General features: G+C 37.7%; 1 protein-coding gene across 1 annotated transcript; it reads left to right on the top strand.

Moving 5' to 3' along the window:
* Nucleotides 1–3,126: 3,126 nt before the first annotated feature.
* LOC148157743 (neuronal synaptobrevin-like) lies at nucleotides 3,127–10,334 on the top strand. Its single transcript, XM_088009107.1, has 3 exons — nucleotides 3,127–3,458; nucleotides 5,685–5,828; nucleotides 9,326–10,334. The coding sequence occupies exons 1-3, from the start codon at nucleotides 3,456–3,458 to the stop codon at nucleotides 9,467–9,469; spliced, it is 291 nt and encodes a 96-aa protein (XP_087865233.1). The 5' UTR covers nucleotides 3,127–3,455; the 3' UTR covers nucleotides 9,470–10,334.
* Nucleotides 10,335–12,202: the final 1,868 nt, after the last annotated feature.

Raw genomic sequence — 12,202 nt, 5'->3', positions numbered from 1 at the left:
AAACAGAAAAAAATAACACAAAAAAACAAGTAGGATGAGAGTCAAAACATTCAACTCAGAAATGATCTTGGAACTTCATTTATTTTTCTCTTCCTCTTTGATTGTTAGTTTGAACAGACTAATTACAAATCAGGTAATCAGGTAATGTTTCACTTACAAAGAATGTGCATGTTGGTCATAAATATTTGTCTGCTGCTGCACCTAATGGTAAATCATTTGCTTTTTAGAAGAGCCATTTGTGTGAATGATCTTGTTAGTGATGTTGAACTCCTGTTATTGTGAACACATTTATATGCTTGGCTTATTGAACCAAGAAAAACAGTCAGTCATCTTCATCTTGTGTAATATGAACGTTTATGTCATAGTGTTTTGTACATTCAAGCAGCAGCAGTTGCTCTGATGTGGGAAGCTTGTCATGTTTTCTTATTTCTACTCTTTGAAGTGTTCGATTTTTAAGTCCTGCTGTGAGTGAAATATAGCAGAGTTGTGTTGTGTGCTCCTAATTAAAAAAAATCTCGCTTTTCAAAATGTACACAGACTATTGAGCAAGCAATATTAAATTCTATACACTGACCGCTAATGCAGAGCATTTTGATTTTTTACTTCCATGTAAACAAAAAACATGCCATAGAAAAGATTTATGTGCAGCTCTGTTACATTAGTTTCCTGTTGTTTTTGTCTTGGGAGGAACATTTTCATCACAGAAGCTTTAATTAAAAGAATGACAAAGGAAAAAAAATACTTGGTGACATTTAATGTGGAAAAAATGAACTGCACAGAATTAAATATGATCTGAGATGAAGGTTTAAGATCATTTTGAAAAAACAAAACAACAAAAACAGAACCAGAGGTGCACCACAGAGTTAAAACGGACTCGGTGACAGTCCCAGTGGGGCTATCAGATGAATGTTTCTCACTGGGCGGACTTACAGTTCTCTTATTCAGAATGTGCATGGCCTGTATGTGTGGGCAACACCCTAAAATGACCCAGTTTTGAGCTGCAAGTCTCTGAAGGCTGCCTGAGCAAGATAACTTTGGGACATGTTTGAGCCATGAAGACGGGGACGGTGTGCCAGACAATGAGCCGCAGGACAGCTTTGAGGTTTGGTGCTCCAGCTGCATGAAGGAGATAAAGGGGAAAAAACTGCATCCAGCTGCTTCTGTTGATGGAGGCATAGAGGTTTCAGTTCTTTCTGGGGAGGAGTTTCAGGGTGGTGGTGCTTTTATGACATCACATGTTCAGTGACTACAGATGTTAACTCATCTAATGACTTTGTTGTAACAGCAGACATCCATCCACACTGAGCAAAAATCTGTTTCAATAGTTTAAAACATGTTCTGATGTTTTCACTCCAATTTTGACACACACCATGTTCCTTATGTTATTTATGAAACAACACTTGTCAGGCACCAGTCACTGGCTGGAAACACAGGCACAAAATGCCACAATCAAGTAACTATGTTAACTCCAGTTTTTATAAAAGTATATATCAAATGCGACTTACATTAAAAATTGTATTTCATAATTTAACTCCTTGAAATTGGGCCTCTGTCTCTTTAAGAAGCTCCTGCGCATATTCTGAAATGCCGCCTTCAGGAAGTCATCACAACATGGCGTTAATAGATAAAGGGTTATGCTACGCAACATCTCAGCGTTTCACTGAGAAGTAGCTCCTATAATGAGCTCACCTGATGTTCAGTTCCACCAGGTGTTTGCTAATTGCTGCTGGTTAGTCTGAAGGAGCTGATCGGGGAAGTCTTGGGGTAGAGGAGCTGTGTAAGGCAGAATCTCAGTGGCTTGAAAACTGCAGCTTGGAGGAGGTGCTTCATCCTCTAAGCCCCAAAGCATTTTGCACAGCTGAATGGTTGCCAAGGGAGATTCAAGGATTTTTCAATCATACATGAAAGAATCAAGGCAACACTCCAGGAATGTGTTTGATAACGGAGTAACATTACAGCATGATGTAAAGCTAAAAAAAAAAAGTTGATTTTACATAATACTGTCCCTTTTAAATGTTTTTTATTTTATTTGTTGTTTTTTGTTTTAAGTATTTAAAATAATTATTACAGGGTTTTTTTTTCTTGTTTTTTGTTTTTAAAAGAAAAAAACCCCAATTAGTTTTGTATCATTTTTCTGCAAGCACTGCAGAATTGTCTGTAGAAAAACTCATATTATTGTCCTAGGCAGTGTTGAAAACTTTCCGCTCTACCACATACAGACGATGACATCACAAGCTAAAGAATAGCCTTTGAGGGACTCTTCAATCTGAAGGAAGAATCCAAAAAGTAAAAGATAACTGGAATATCTTCATAAAACACTTAATAAAAAAGCCACTGATCTTTAAATATTTAAAAAAAAATCAGATTATATTGCTCAAGTACAATTTATTGAACTGGTTCAGTTTCTACTATGTCAGGGTTTCCCAACCTTTGCTCTTCCAGGTGACTCTGTGCACCAGGTAAAGGAGGATTTGACATCTTTCACACAAAGGCACCAACATGCTGTTGGACCAGATCTAGGGAAGTATGCAGGTGCTTCTGTGTTTTTCGAAAATAAAACTGTTCTTAAACCCCCACTTGTCAACACCACAAAAATTAGTACACATAACTGATTGCTCAGCACCTCAATACAACTGGACCGAAAACCTGTTGCTAGTCCAGGAGCCAATGGTTGGAGATCTTTGTAAAATATAGTCTAAATAACAATGTTATATTGTGGATAATTACTTAGTTTCATTATTAATATATATTTCATCAGTGTATTCTGTGATGTATTAACTTATGTATTTTTAATTGTAGTCTTGCTCTTATTTTGTCACCTAAGTTTAATTCCTTGTAGTGTCATATATGTTAAAATGTTCACATCAGAATACATGTTCCAGGATACATTTATGTTGTGTTACTTTGAGATAAACTTTGTTAATGTTTTACATTTCATCTGCTATGTTAATAATGTGCTGTTAATGCTTTTCAAAACGCAGCAAAACCCATATGTTTTTACAGAACTGACTGTGTCGGGGTGTATACCTTTGCTTTGCTGTAATATGAGATGGCAGCGACTGAAAGGCTATTTAAGTTCATCGCTTGAGTTCATATAGAAGGAGAGACAGAGGAGGACGAGAGAGATCCGGAAATTCCTCTAAGTGGCAAATTTCCGGGAATACCGTGAACGCCTCAAGACAGCAGAGACGTCAAGCGGCAGCTGAGAGAATCGAAAGTTTTGACTGGGGGGAAACAGTCACACTTTGCTAAAAGCGAACGAAGAAAAAACAGAGTAAACCACGATTCGGGGCGTTTCTTTTCTTTTTCTTTCTTTTTTTCATTTCACTCGTTGCTCCAAACCGCAGGACGAGTATGCTGCGTTTCCTGTTTTTATAAATTTAACTTTAGTCGACCTTTAAATGCTCGGGACGCAGTAACAGCTCTGACTCCAACACAGCCTGCCAACAACAGACATGGTAAGTGAATGCCTACCTTAGGTTGGGTAGCTTGGCTAAAGCAAAAACATCTTGGATTTACCAAGGAGATAAGACTGGAAGGAAAATTTATTTTTATAAAATGCTTTTTAGAATGTCTTCCAACGCTTTCTATGCGGTGGGCAAAGCTCTTAAAGTAGTGTTGGCTGGTGATAGAAACAAGACTAGGTGAAGTCAGCTGAGTCTATTTCTTCATTGCAATAACCGATTTGTTACAATGGAAAGCTGCATCATATGTCAGTGTGTGGATTTGAGCTTATGACATCACAAGAGGCATGATAAACCATCTGGTGGTAGCATAGCGTCTCCTTTATGCGATTGTGATATTGGTTCTGACTATGGTTTCCACACTGTTTTTTTTTTAATGGTACTCAGAAGAATTTTTATCTAAATTATTAAGAATTGATTTAGAGCAGCAGCAGTCTAGAATTTTAAACCTTCAAGCAAAAATGATTTTTGCTTCATTGGAAACGTCTTGAAAGAGTGGTGCTGTGATCTTTTTTTTTTTTTTTTTTTTGAGTACTCCAACAGACAACAGTGAGGCAGGAAAAAGTACTGATGCTGTGTTTCATTAACTTCTAAAGTTGGAACTTGAATGTGAGAAGAAATCAAATTACTCTGAACTTTTCAGTTCGACGCAACTTGGCACCACATAACCTCAGCCGGTTGTGGCTATATCTAATTAGCTCCTAATATACCTTTGCTAGTTAGGTATCTAGCTATATGTGTCTAAAATTAAGCCTGTAAAATTTCTTAAATCAGTTTAAAAGCAATAAGTTGACCTGAAATACCTTACTCACAGGTTACATTAATAATCAGCAGGATATTTTTTGCTTAATTTTGTTCATATTGGATTAGTTTCTGTTACTAATCACCACTATTATATGCTATATTCTGCTTGTATCACCTTAAGTAGTTACATGACAGTACAGTGGCACTGCATACATTCTGACTTTGGTTTTTCTTACCAAACCAATGCCCCTTTCTGATCGCTAAGTAATGAAATTTGATTAAAAGCATGAAAATCAAGAGGGAACGACAAGGAAAAAAGAAGCCGTCACCCATCCTGCGTGAAGGCTATGACTGGTTTTGCCAGTTATGAGGAAGGGAGTGAGGGAAGGAAGGTCTGGGCAGCAGTTCCTGTGTTAAGAACGATTGAGCATTAAACATGCTATTGTTTGTCACGTCTCGATAATAAGAGATAGAAGCAGATAAACATCTCTCAGCAGCAGATTCTGATGAGAAGCACATTTGTCTGGTTTAACTGGATTCATCGGCCAGATGAGAGGCTGGAAATGGAGCATGTTGATTAAAACGAGATGCTGTCGTTGTGACAGCATCTCGCTGTCACAACGACAGCGAGATGCTGTCGTTGTGACAGCATCTCGCTGTCACAACGAAGCACAGCGAGATGCTGAGTGTGTCAGTGTGCTTCTCTGACTGCTGGTTTCCTCTTCCTGTTACCTTGTCAGATTGTGCCTTCCTGTCACGGCTCAGAGGGCAAATGTGAAGGAGAAAGCAGGCAGGAAACAAATAACTCTGAGGTGAAACCTCTTGTTGAAATATCCTGCTTCGGCCCTGATCTTGTTTCTTTTAGATCGGTCTGTTGATCGGATGCATTCTTCATCAGCCTGGTAGTCTGTCTTCATTTTAGCTTCATAGCTGATAACTTCTTGTTTGAATTCTTTAAGGCTTCCTTGTCTGTTGGGAAAAAGTATTTCAAATGAAAAATGTTTTCAAAAGTACTTAGAAACTTCTGGAATTTCAAGTTGATCTATACCCCTACTCTGAAACTCAGACAGTGGTGAACAATTCCTGAATATTAACCAATGGTTTGAATATTGATGGACTGGAAAACTTTAGGTACTACAGACAATTGCACATCTTCCTAAGTAGCTGTGTTCTTCTTTTCAGTTCATGGTACTTTGTGTAGATCTTAAACAACATAAATGTTCAAATCTGTTTTTGGAAACATATACGACACAGCAAAATGTGAGAAAAGGAAAGGGTGTGAGTCCTTTCACAGCAGATCTGAGTGACTTCCAGCCATGATGCCAAATCCTTTGTTTACCCCAAAACATAAGGAGCGTCATGGCTTGTTTATAACCTCAATCCTACCACAAACACCCATTACCACTGTCGCACCAACCTAAAAGCTGTTCTAAATGACATTAAATTCCCATCTGCCCATCTGTCTCTACGTTCCAGGAGGAAGGGAAGAGCCGCCTGCAGCAGACGCAGGAGGAGGTGGAGCAGGTGAAGGACATCATGCTGGACAACATGAAAAAAGCTGACGAGCGATCCGGCAAACTGAACGACCTGGAGCAGCAGGCCGAGGATCTGCTCGAGAAGGTATCGCTGCTGGAGGCGCTGTCAAAATGGAAAACCCATCATGGCTGCCACACCATCGTTTGGGCCGCTTATGAATGTTTCTTTTTCTCAGAAGTAAATTCGTCATGGGAGTAATTGATGTGCAATATCGATGTCTATAAATATGTCGTAGGTGGAGCTGGGGTGGAAAACAAATGTACAATTTACATCCTGACTGTGTAAAAACGGTGCTATGTTTAGAAAGGTATTTCCTATTGTTTGCTAAGATGAATGAAGCAGGCTGGTCTCCCTGGGTATGGCGCAGAGATTCCAGGACGTGCCACGAGGCCAGCCTACGTCCGGGGGTCGATGGGCAGGTCACATCATTCCCACGTTGCCCTGCTGCTCCTGTGTTACTGGACACTCTAGGTTTGAACACCCAGAACAGCAAAACGGCAGAAAGAAAGCAGAAGACAGAAATTTAAGCTTAAAAAACACGTACGATTGTGGTTCACGCTGCTGGAGACTTGTAAAAGTGATCACACCCTTTCAGTATATTCAGCCCCTTTACTTTGCTACCCTGTACCAGACTTTAGAAAGGCCTTATAGGGACAGGAGCCCAGGGAACTGGACAATATGGAGCTTCAACATAATAACATGTAGACCTTTGAGATGTCAAGATATAAAGGGCATTAGAAATAAAATATATCTATTGTTGTTAGTATTAATATTATTTGCATTGGGACATTTTAAACCTACCATGCATCAGTTCATGCCCACATATATAGAAGAATAATAATAATACTTTCTTTAGTCCCCCAGTGGAGAAATTGATATTTCAGTACAGCCCCGTCCAAAGGAACCCAAAAAACAACCATAAGATACGAGTAGATGGGTGACTGAGGCTGCAGCCATGGGAGGCGCTGCCCCTTTAGGGATGAGTTTAAAGAAGTAAGTAGCTGTTGAAAAAGAACTTGAAGAAGTTTTGTTTGCAGCTGGAAACTCTGCAAACCCCCCTAAACCTCAGCCTCCAGACCAGCGTCTCCATCAAACCGGGTGGTTTCAGCATCATGATGTGGAAATATTTTTTTTTCTTCAGCAGAGGCAGGAAAACTTATCAGAGTTGATACATGGAGTTAAATAAAAGGCAACCATGAAATGAAACCTTTTATAGCAGGGGTCACCAACTCCAGTCCTCGAGGGATACCATCCTGTAACTTTTAGATGCGTCTCTGCTCAAACACACCTGGATCAAATAAACTGCTCATTTCCAGCCTATTGCAGAGAGGAATGAATGCTGGTGAGGGAACTCAGACATTTTGGAGCAGAGGTGAATCTAAAAGTTGCAGGATGGTAGCCCTGGAGGACTGGAGTTGGTGACCCCTGGTTTATAGGCTGCAGTGGACTTTAGGCAGGGGTTGAGATTCACCTTCTAGCAGAACAATGATCCTGAATACACTGTGAGAGCTACTGTGGGATGGTTAAGATTAAAGCATGTTCATGTGTTAGACTGGCCCAGTCAAAGTAAAACTAAATCCTTTTGTAGGCAGCTTTTTAAATAGCTGTACACGCATGCTCTCGGTCGGGGTATTTGGCAGATACATGTACCAATCACTTGCAGCTGAACTTGCAATGAAAGGCGGTTCTACAAAGACTCAGGAAGGCTAAATCTATCTGATTTTTATCTGTAAATTTTGAAAAATATGATTAATTTTTCTTCTCCTTTTCAATTCAACCCTCACTTAAAACCCCAACTAAATGTCAAAGTAATGTAACAGAAAGTTTCTGGGGTATGAATACTTTTGCAAGGCGGTGTGGTATTTGGTTTCCAACAAACTGCTGAAGCAAATCTTAAGAAACTTTAGGTTTTACAGTTTGTTGTCTCTCTGTGGTTCTGTTTGATCTGACTCTCTGTTGATGTTCAGACATGTCTCGGATACGTACTATCTGTTTATGATAGGAGCTGATCTTTTGTCCCCACAGAGACCATAAATCTCCATGGAACCAAATTGTTTTTCACAGCGCTGTACTAAACATCTTTATCTGTCCTCTCTCAAACATAGCGCAAAACAAATAATGCTTTATAAAAGGCTCTCTCAACCTCTCTCTCAGACATGTATGGGCAAATCTAGAATAAAATCAGCACAGAGTATAAATGAAGACAAAGATAGAGCTCCTGATGTTGGGTGCATGGGCCTCAAAGGAGAGCAGTTATCCAGCAGCTGTCTCTGCAAAGTGTCAGTCGAGGCTGATTTTATGCTGGAGAACTTTCCTATCCTTGTTTGTCCGTTCCTGACCCGCGTGATGTGACAGTGTGCCTCTTGAATATAAATAAATCCCCACGGTGATCACATCTGCTTTTTCATCCCGCTGGAAAAATGCTCAACTGTGTGCACTGCTGTGCATTGTGGGAACATCATGTCTGTGTTATTGACCTCAGTGGTGTGAGCATGCGTTAGTACTTAGTTTATTGGCTACTAAAGGCACAAACTGCCTGAAAAACATTTCTGCTCATGGAGTTCTTTTTCTTTTCTTTTCTTTTTTTCAGACTAACAGCCATGCTTCAATCCTAGTCAGTGTGTCGTAATGGCTGTAGGCAGGGATTGAAAGAAGTATTTGAAAATGAAGACGGGCACACTCACTTACGATCTTGGAAGCAGATTAGCAATGCAAACAATTAATAGATTAAGGATTTATTATATTAAAATTAGTCCATCCAGCACAGGGTGCTGCTGGAGATTCTTAAATGGAACTGGTTGATACAGAAACAAAGATGGCCGGGCCACAGCAGAACGAGAAAGAGAACCGGTCCGAACAGTCTCCGGTGGGGCATGATTATTGGACTTTGTGTGTTTCTGTTTAGAAATATAAACACCCAACGAGCTCATTAACTTATCACCGTGCTGCATGATGAAGAATCATCAACTTCTCATTCGAAAATTATTAATGTGCTGCGAATACTAGAATGTGATGACAGAAAGCTAGGGTTCATAACAGAGAAAACTCATGTCATAATGGGAAAAAAAAACAAAAAACAAAAACAAAACATGATTCCAATAAGTGAAATTAATTTTGAGGACTGTGGTGAGTTAGCACTTCATGACCATACTTCTGTATGAACATCTGCTTACGATATTTTATTCTCTTCACCTTTTATTTTTTTTTTATTCAACAACTTAAGAGATGTGTTCTTTTTGGATATAACAAAACATAAATCTAAGTTTATCATGTGAGAAAATAATTTTATGTTTATTCAGTCAGTACTTAATACAGCTGACACAAAAATGTTAAAATGTAATGTGTTTTTTTTTAATTCATCATAATTTTTGCCCTTTATGTCATGGAAAGATGGTGGGCCCAAGAAAACTCTGGTTTTTAAGAAAATCCCCACTTATCAATTAATTGTAAGTTTATAAATAAGCTGAATCAACTTTAGATGATCTCATTCGATAACTTGCATCCCTGTAGCAAATATTAAGGAGTACCAAATAATGGAACATATTTCAACATGTGTTTTTCTGTTTGTGTTTTTTTTCCAGGGTAAAGTTTTTGAAAAAAAAGCCGGCAAGTTGAAGCAGCAGAAAAAAATGTCCAACAAGAAGATGAAAATCATCTTCATCAGCATCGGTGTGGTGGCAGGACTTGTTGTCTTGGGACTTATCATCTTTGCCATTGCAGGATAGCATAAAAAGCAAAAGCTTCCTAACAGCTGAAAGAGGAAAATAAATGAGCTGAAGGACAGTTGATCCTGGACAGCAAAGATCCTGGAGACGACAAGCTGTATGTGCGAGACTCTCCTGCAAGATGTGAGGTTATTATGCTAAAAAATATTTATGGAAATATGTTTCCCAGTCTTCCCTCTATCACATCTTCTATTGATATGGTACAGCTTATTGCTCTCTTCGATTTTCATTTCAAATAAAACTCTTCTTAACCTCCAAATAAAGGAAAAAGCAGTTTACATTTGGATTAAAAGCTTTCAAGATGTTTTCCACATGTCTTCTCTGCAAAATCTCATTTTCATAATGATCTGTTAAGGTTGCACCACCTATTCATCTGTAAACATCATCCTCCACCTCCTGTTGCTGGAATCATTTTAAGAAGAATGCCAGAAGACAGAATATGCCATAATTTGTGCATGTTTTGTTATTTTATTTTATTTATTATTTGGTTTTATCGTATTATATTTCCAATCGTAAAAATAATAGCAACGTTTTTACAATTGCGGCACATTTGCATGTAATAAAAAAATCATGTATTGCAAAACAGATCGACTTTAAAACGTGGATAAACAGCAGCCCCTGGTGGTTAATATATTTACTGCAAGTCATGATCGTAACTTTTTTTGCGTCATGCAAACATTATATTAATCTCTGTACCCAATATTAGCCTAATGAAGAAATATTGTACATCAAAATGCAATGAAAAGTTAAAATCTGTAAGTCAGAGATTTCAGCCAAAAAGGAAAATACAAGTTGTGCCAGAGAGACGGTGCTGCAGAAAGAGTTGAAGTGATTGTCTTGGAGATTAAATATTTTTATAATGTTGTGCCTGCGAAGTTGATATGTGTTTTTACCCATACATGCAATTTATAACCTTCACTTGTCATGGAGCTAACAGCAAACAATGGATGACGTTTTTTTGTTGTTGTTGAAACAATGTCATGGTTGACAAGGGTAGCCAGGTTTTCCAACTTTAATCTATTAAAGTTCTGTTTTCTACATTTTTCCTGACAGTAACTCATATTTGCTATCATGCCAGTTCAGTGCTACTTACAGTACCATTAACCATGATTCAGTGTCTAAAATATACAAAATCTTTGAGTTTTTAATGTACTTTATGAGCAGATACATCTCTTTGAATAGATTTTTCAATTTGTTCTAAACAGAAGTGGGCATAATACCCCCAAAAATTACTCACTTAATGCTATGCTATTTTTGATGGCCAAAAACATAAATAGGTGGATTCTTAAATATAACAAGGTTTTCACCAGTCTTCTGCTGTCCAGTCCGTACATCTGCTCTAGATTTGCTGATATTCGTGTTTTGTCTTAAAAGTAGCTTCAGTACAGCCACAAAAGTCTTCTCCCTAAACTGTGTAACAAACTTATTGTTGAGCAAGCACAGCATTGGCGGCAGTTGCTTCAAAAAGAGATAGGACTCTCTTTACTGTCCTTTGACCTTCTTCTCGGCAACCAAAGAAGTCCTTGACCTGTAAAGTTGCTATTCTAACTTAAATGTTCTTGCAACAATTTCTTCAGATGTGCCTTAATTATGATGCAACTTTTCCTTGGAGGTAACCTGCGCTAGCACAAGAAGACAATACTTTCAAACAAATCTGTTGATTGTTGGTAGGGCAGTGATTCTTGAGAATAGGGACAAAACGGGTCCTATGAATAAAGCACAAAATTTGAATAAAATATACACAAAATAGAATTTTTTCAAATATCTGACTAAACTAACCTGGGTCATGTGAGCACAACAATGTATATTTTTCTGGTGTTTGCTGAATATTTTTTATTTTAAACATTCTAGTCGGTGGATGATGCCTGTAAAATCCCTTGTCCCGGAGCAGAACTCAATACATTATAATAGTTTAAAACAATTACAGAAATACTAAAATTATATATTATGACAATTAAGTATAAGCAGTCATATAAATAATTATAAAAGTATCAATAAATTGAATTAAAAATAATTTTTTGATATTTTCCAACTCCGTTGAAATTTGTCCTTAGTTTTTGTCAGCACCGTCAGACATGAAAAGAATGTAAAAAAAAAATCTGGCATTATTGGGGGGCACCTCTGAGGACCCCATGACGTCGTCTTTTCTCTTCCTTTGCTAAGAGCGCTAGTTAGCTCTGGTTAGCTTAAGTTATTTTTTTGTTTTTTCTTCTGTTTTATTCCTAAGTTGCTTGTCACAACCATAATGTGTCAACTCCATAACTGACAGTTTACAAAACTTTGATGAAATTTTGTGAAATAAATGCTTAATTTTAGTATACTGTAAAGATTTCATGGACCTGACAAGCTACATTATGACCTCCTTCAGAATAACATCATATAAATTGAGGTACTTTGGCATTTCGTCAACTCCGTCAGATGTCAACTCCATCAGAGTTTTTGTGACTCTTTAAGTGAAATTGTTGTCAAATCTCACTTAAATGTGCAATTAATTCATTTTAATGTATTTTACATAAATTGCATTACTTCACATGTATTTAATTTTACTCACTAGTTTGTCACCACCTTCAGTTCTGTGTCAACTCCGTTATGCACTGTCAACTCCGTCAGATGGACTTTTTGTTGTTTTTTGTTTTAAATAATATTTCTTTTGTTTCTTGAGAAGCATTTATATGTAAAATGAGTAAAATATCACTAATAGGGTATTTTAAAAATCATTTTATATTTATTTTT

This window comes from Poecilia mexicana, unplaced genomic scaffold, assembly GCF_051168715.1.
Source record: "Poecilia mexicana isolate PSO_F unplaced genomic scaffold, ASM5116871v1 scaffold_9, whole genome shotgun sequence".
Taxonomy (NCBI): domain Eukaryota; kingdom Metazoa; phylum Chordata; class Actinopteri; order Cyprinodontiformes; family Poeciliidae; genus Poecilia; species Poecilia mexicana.
The sequence above is the reverse complement of the archived record's forward strand: the minus strand, read 5'-3'. Positions and strand labels throughout refer to the sequence as shown.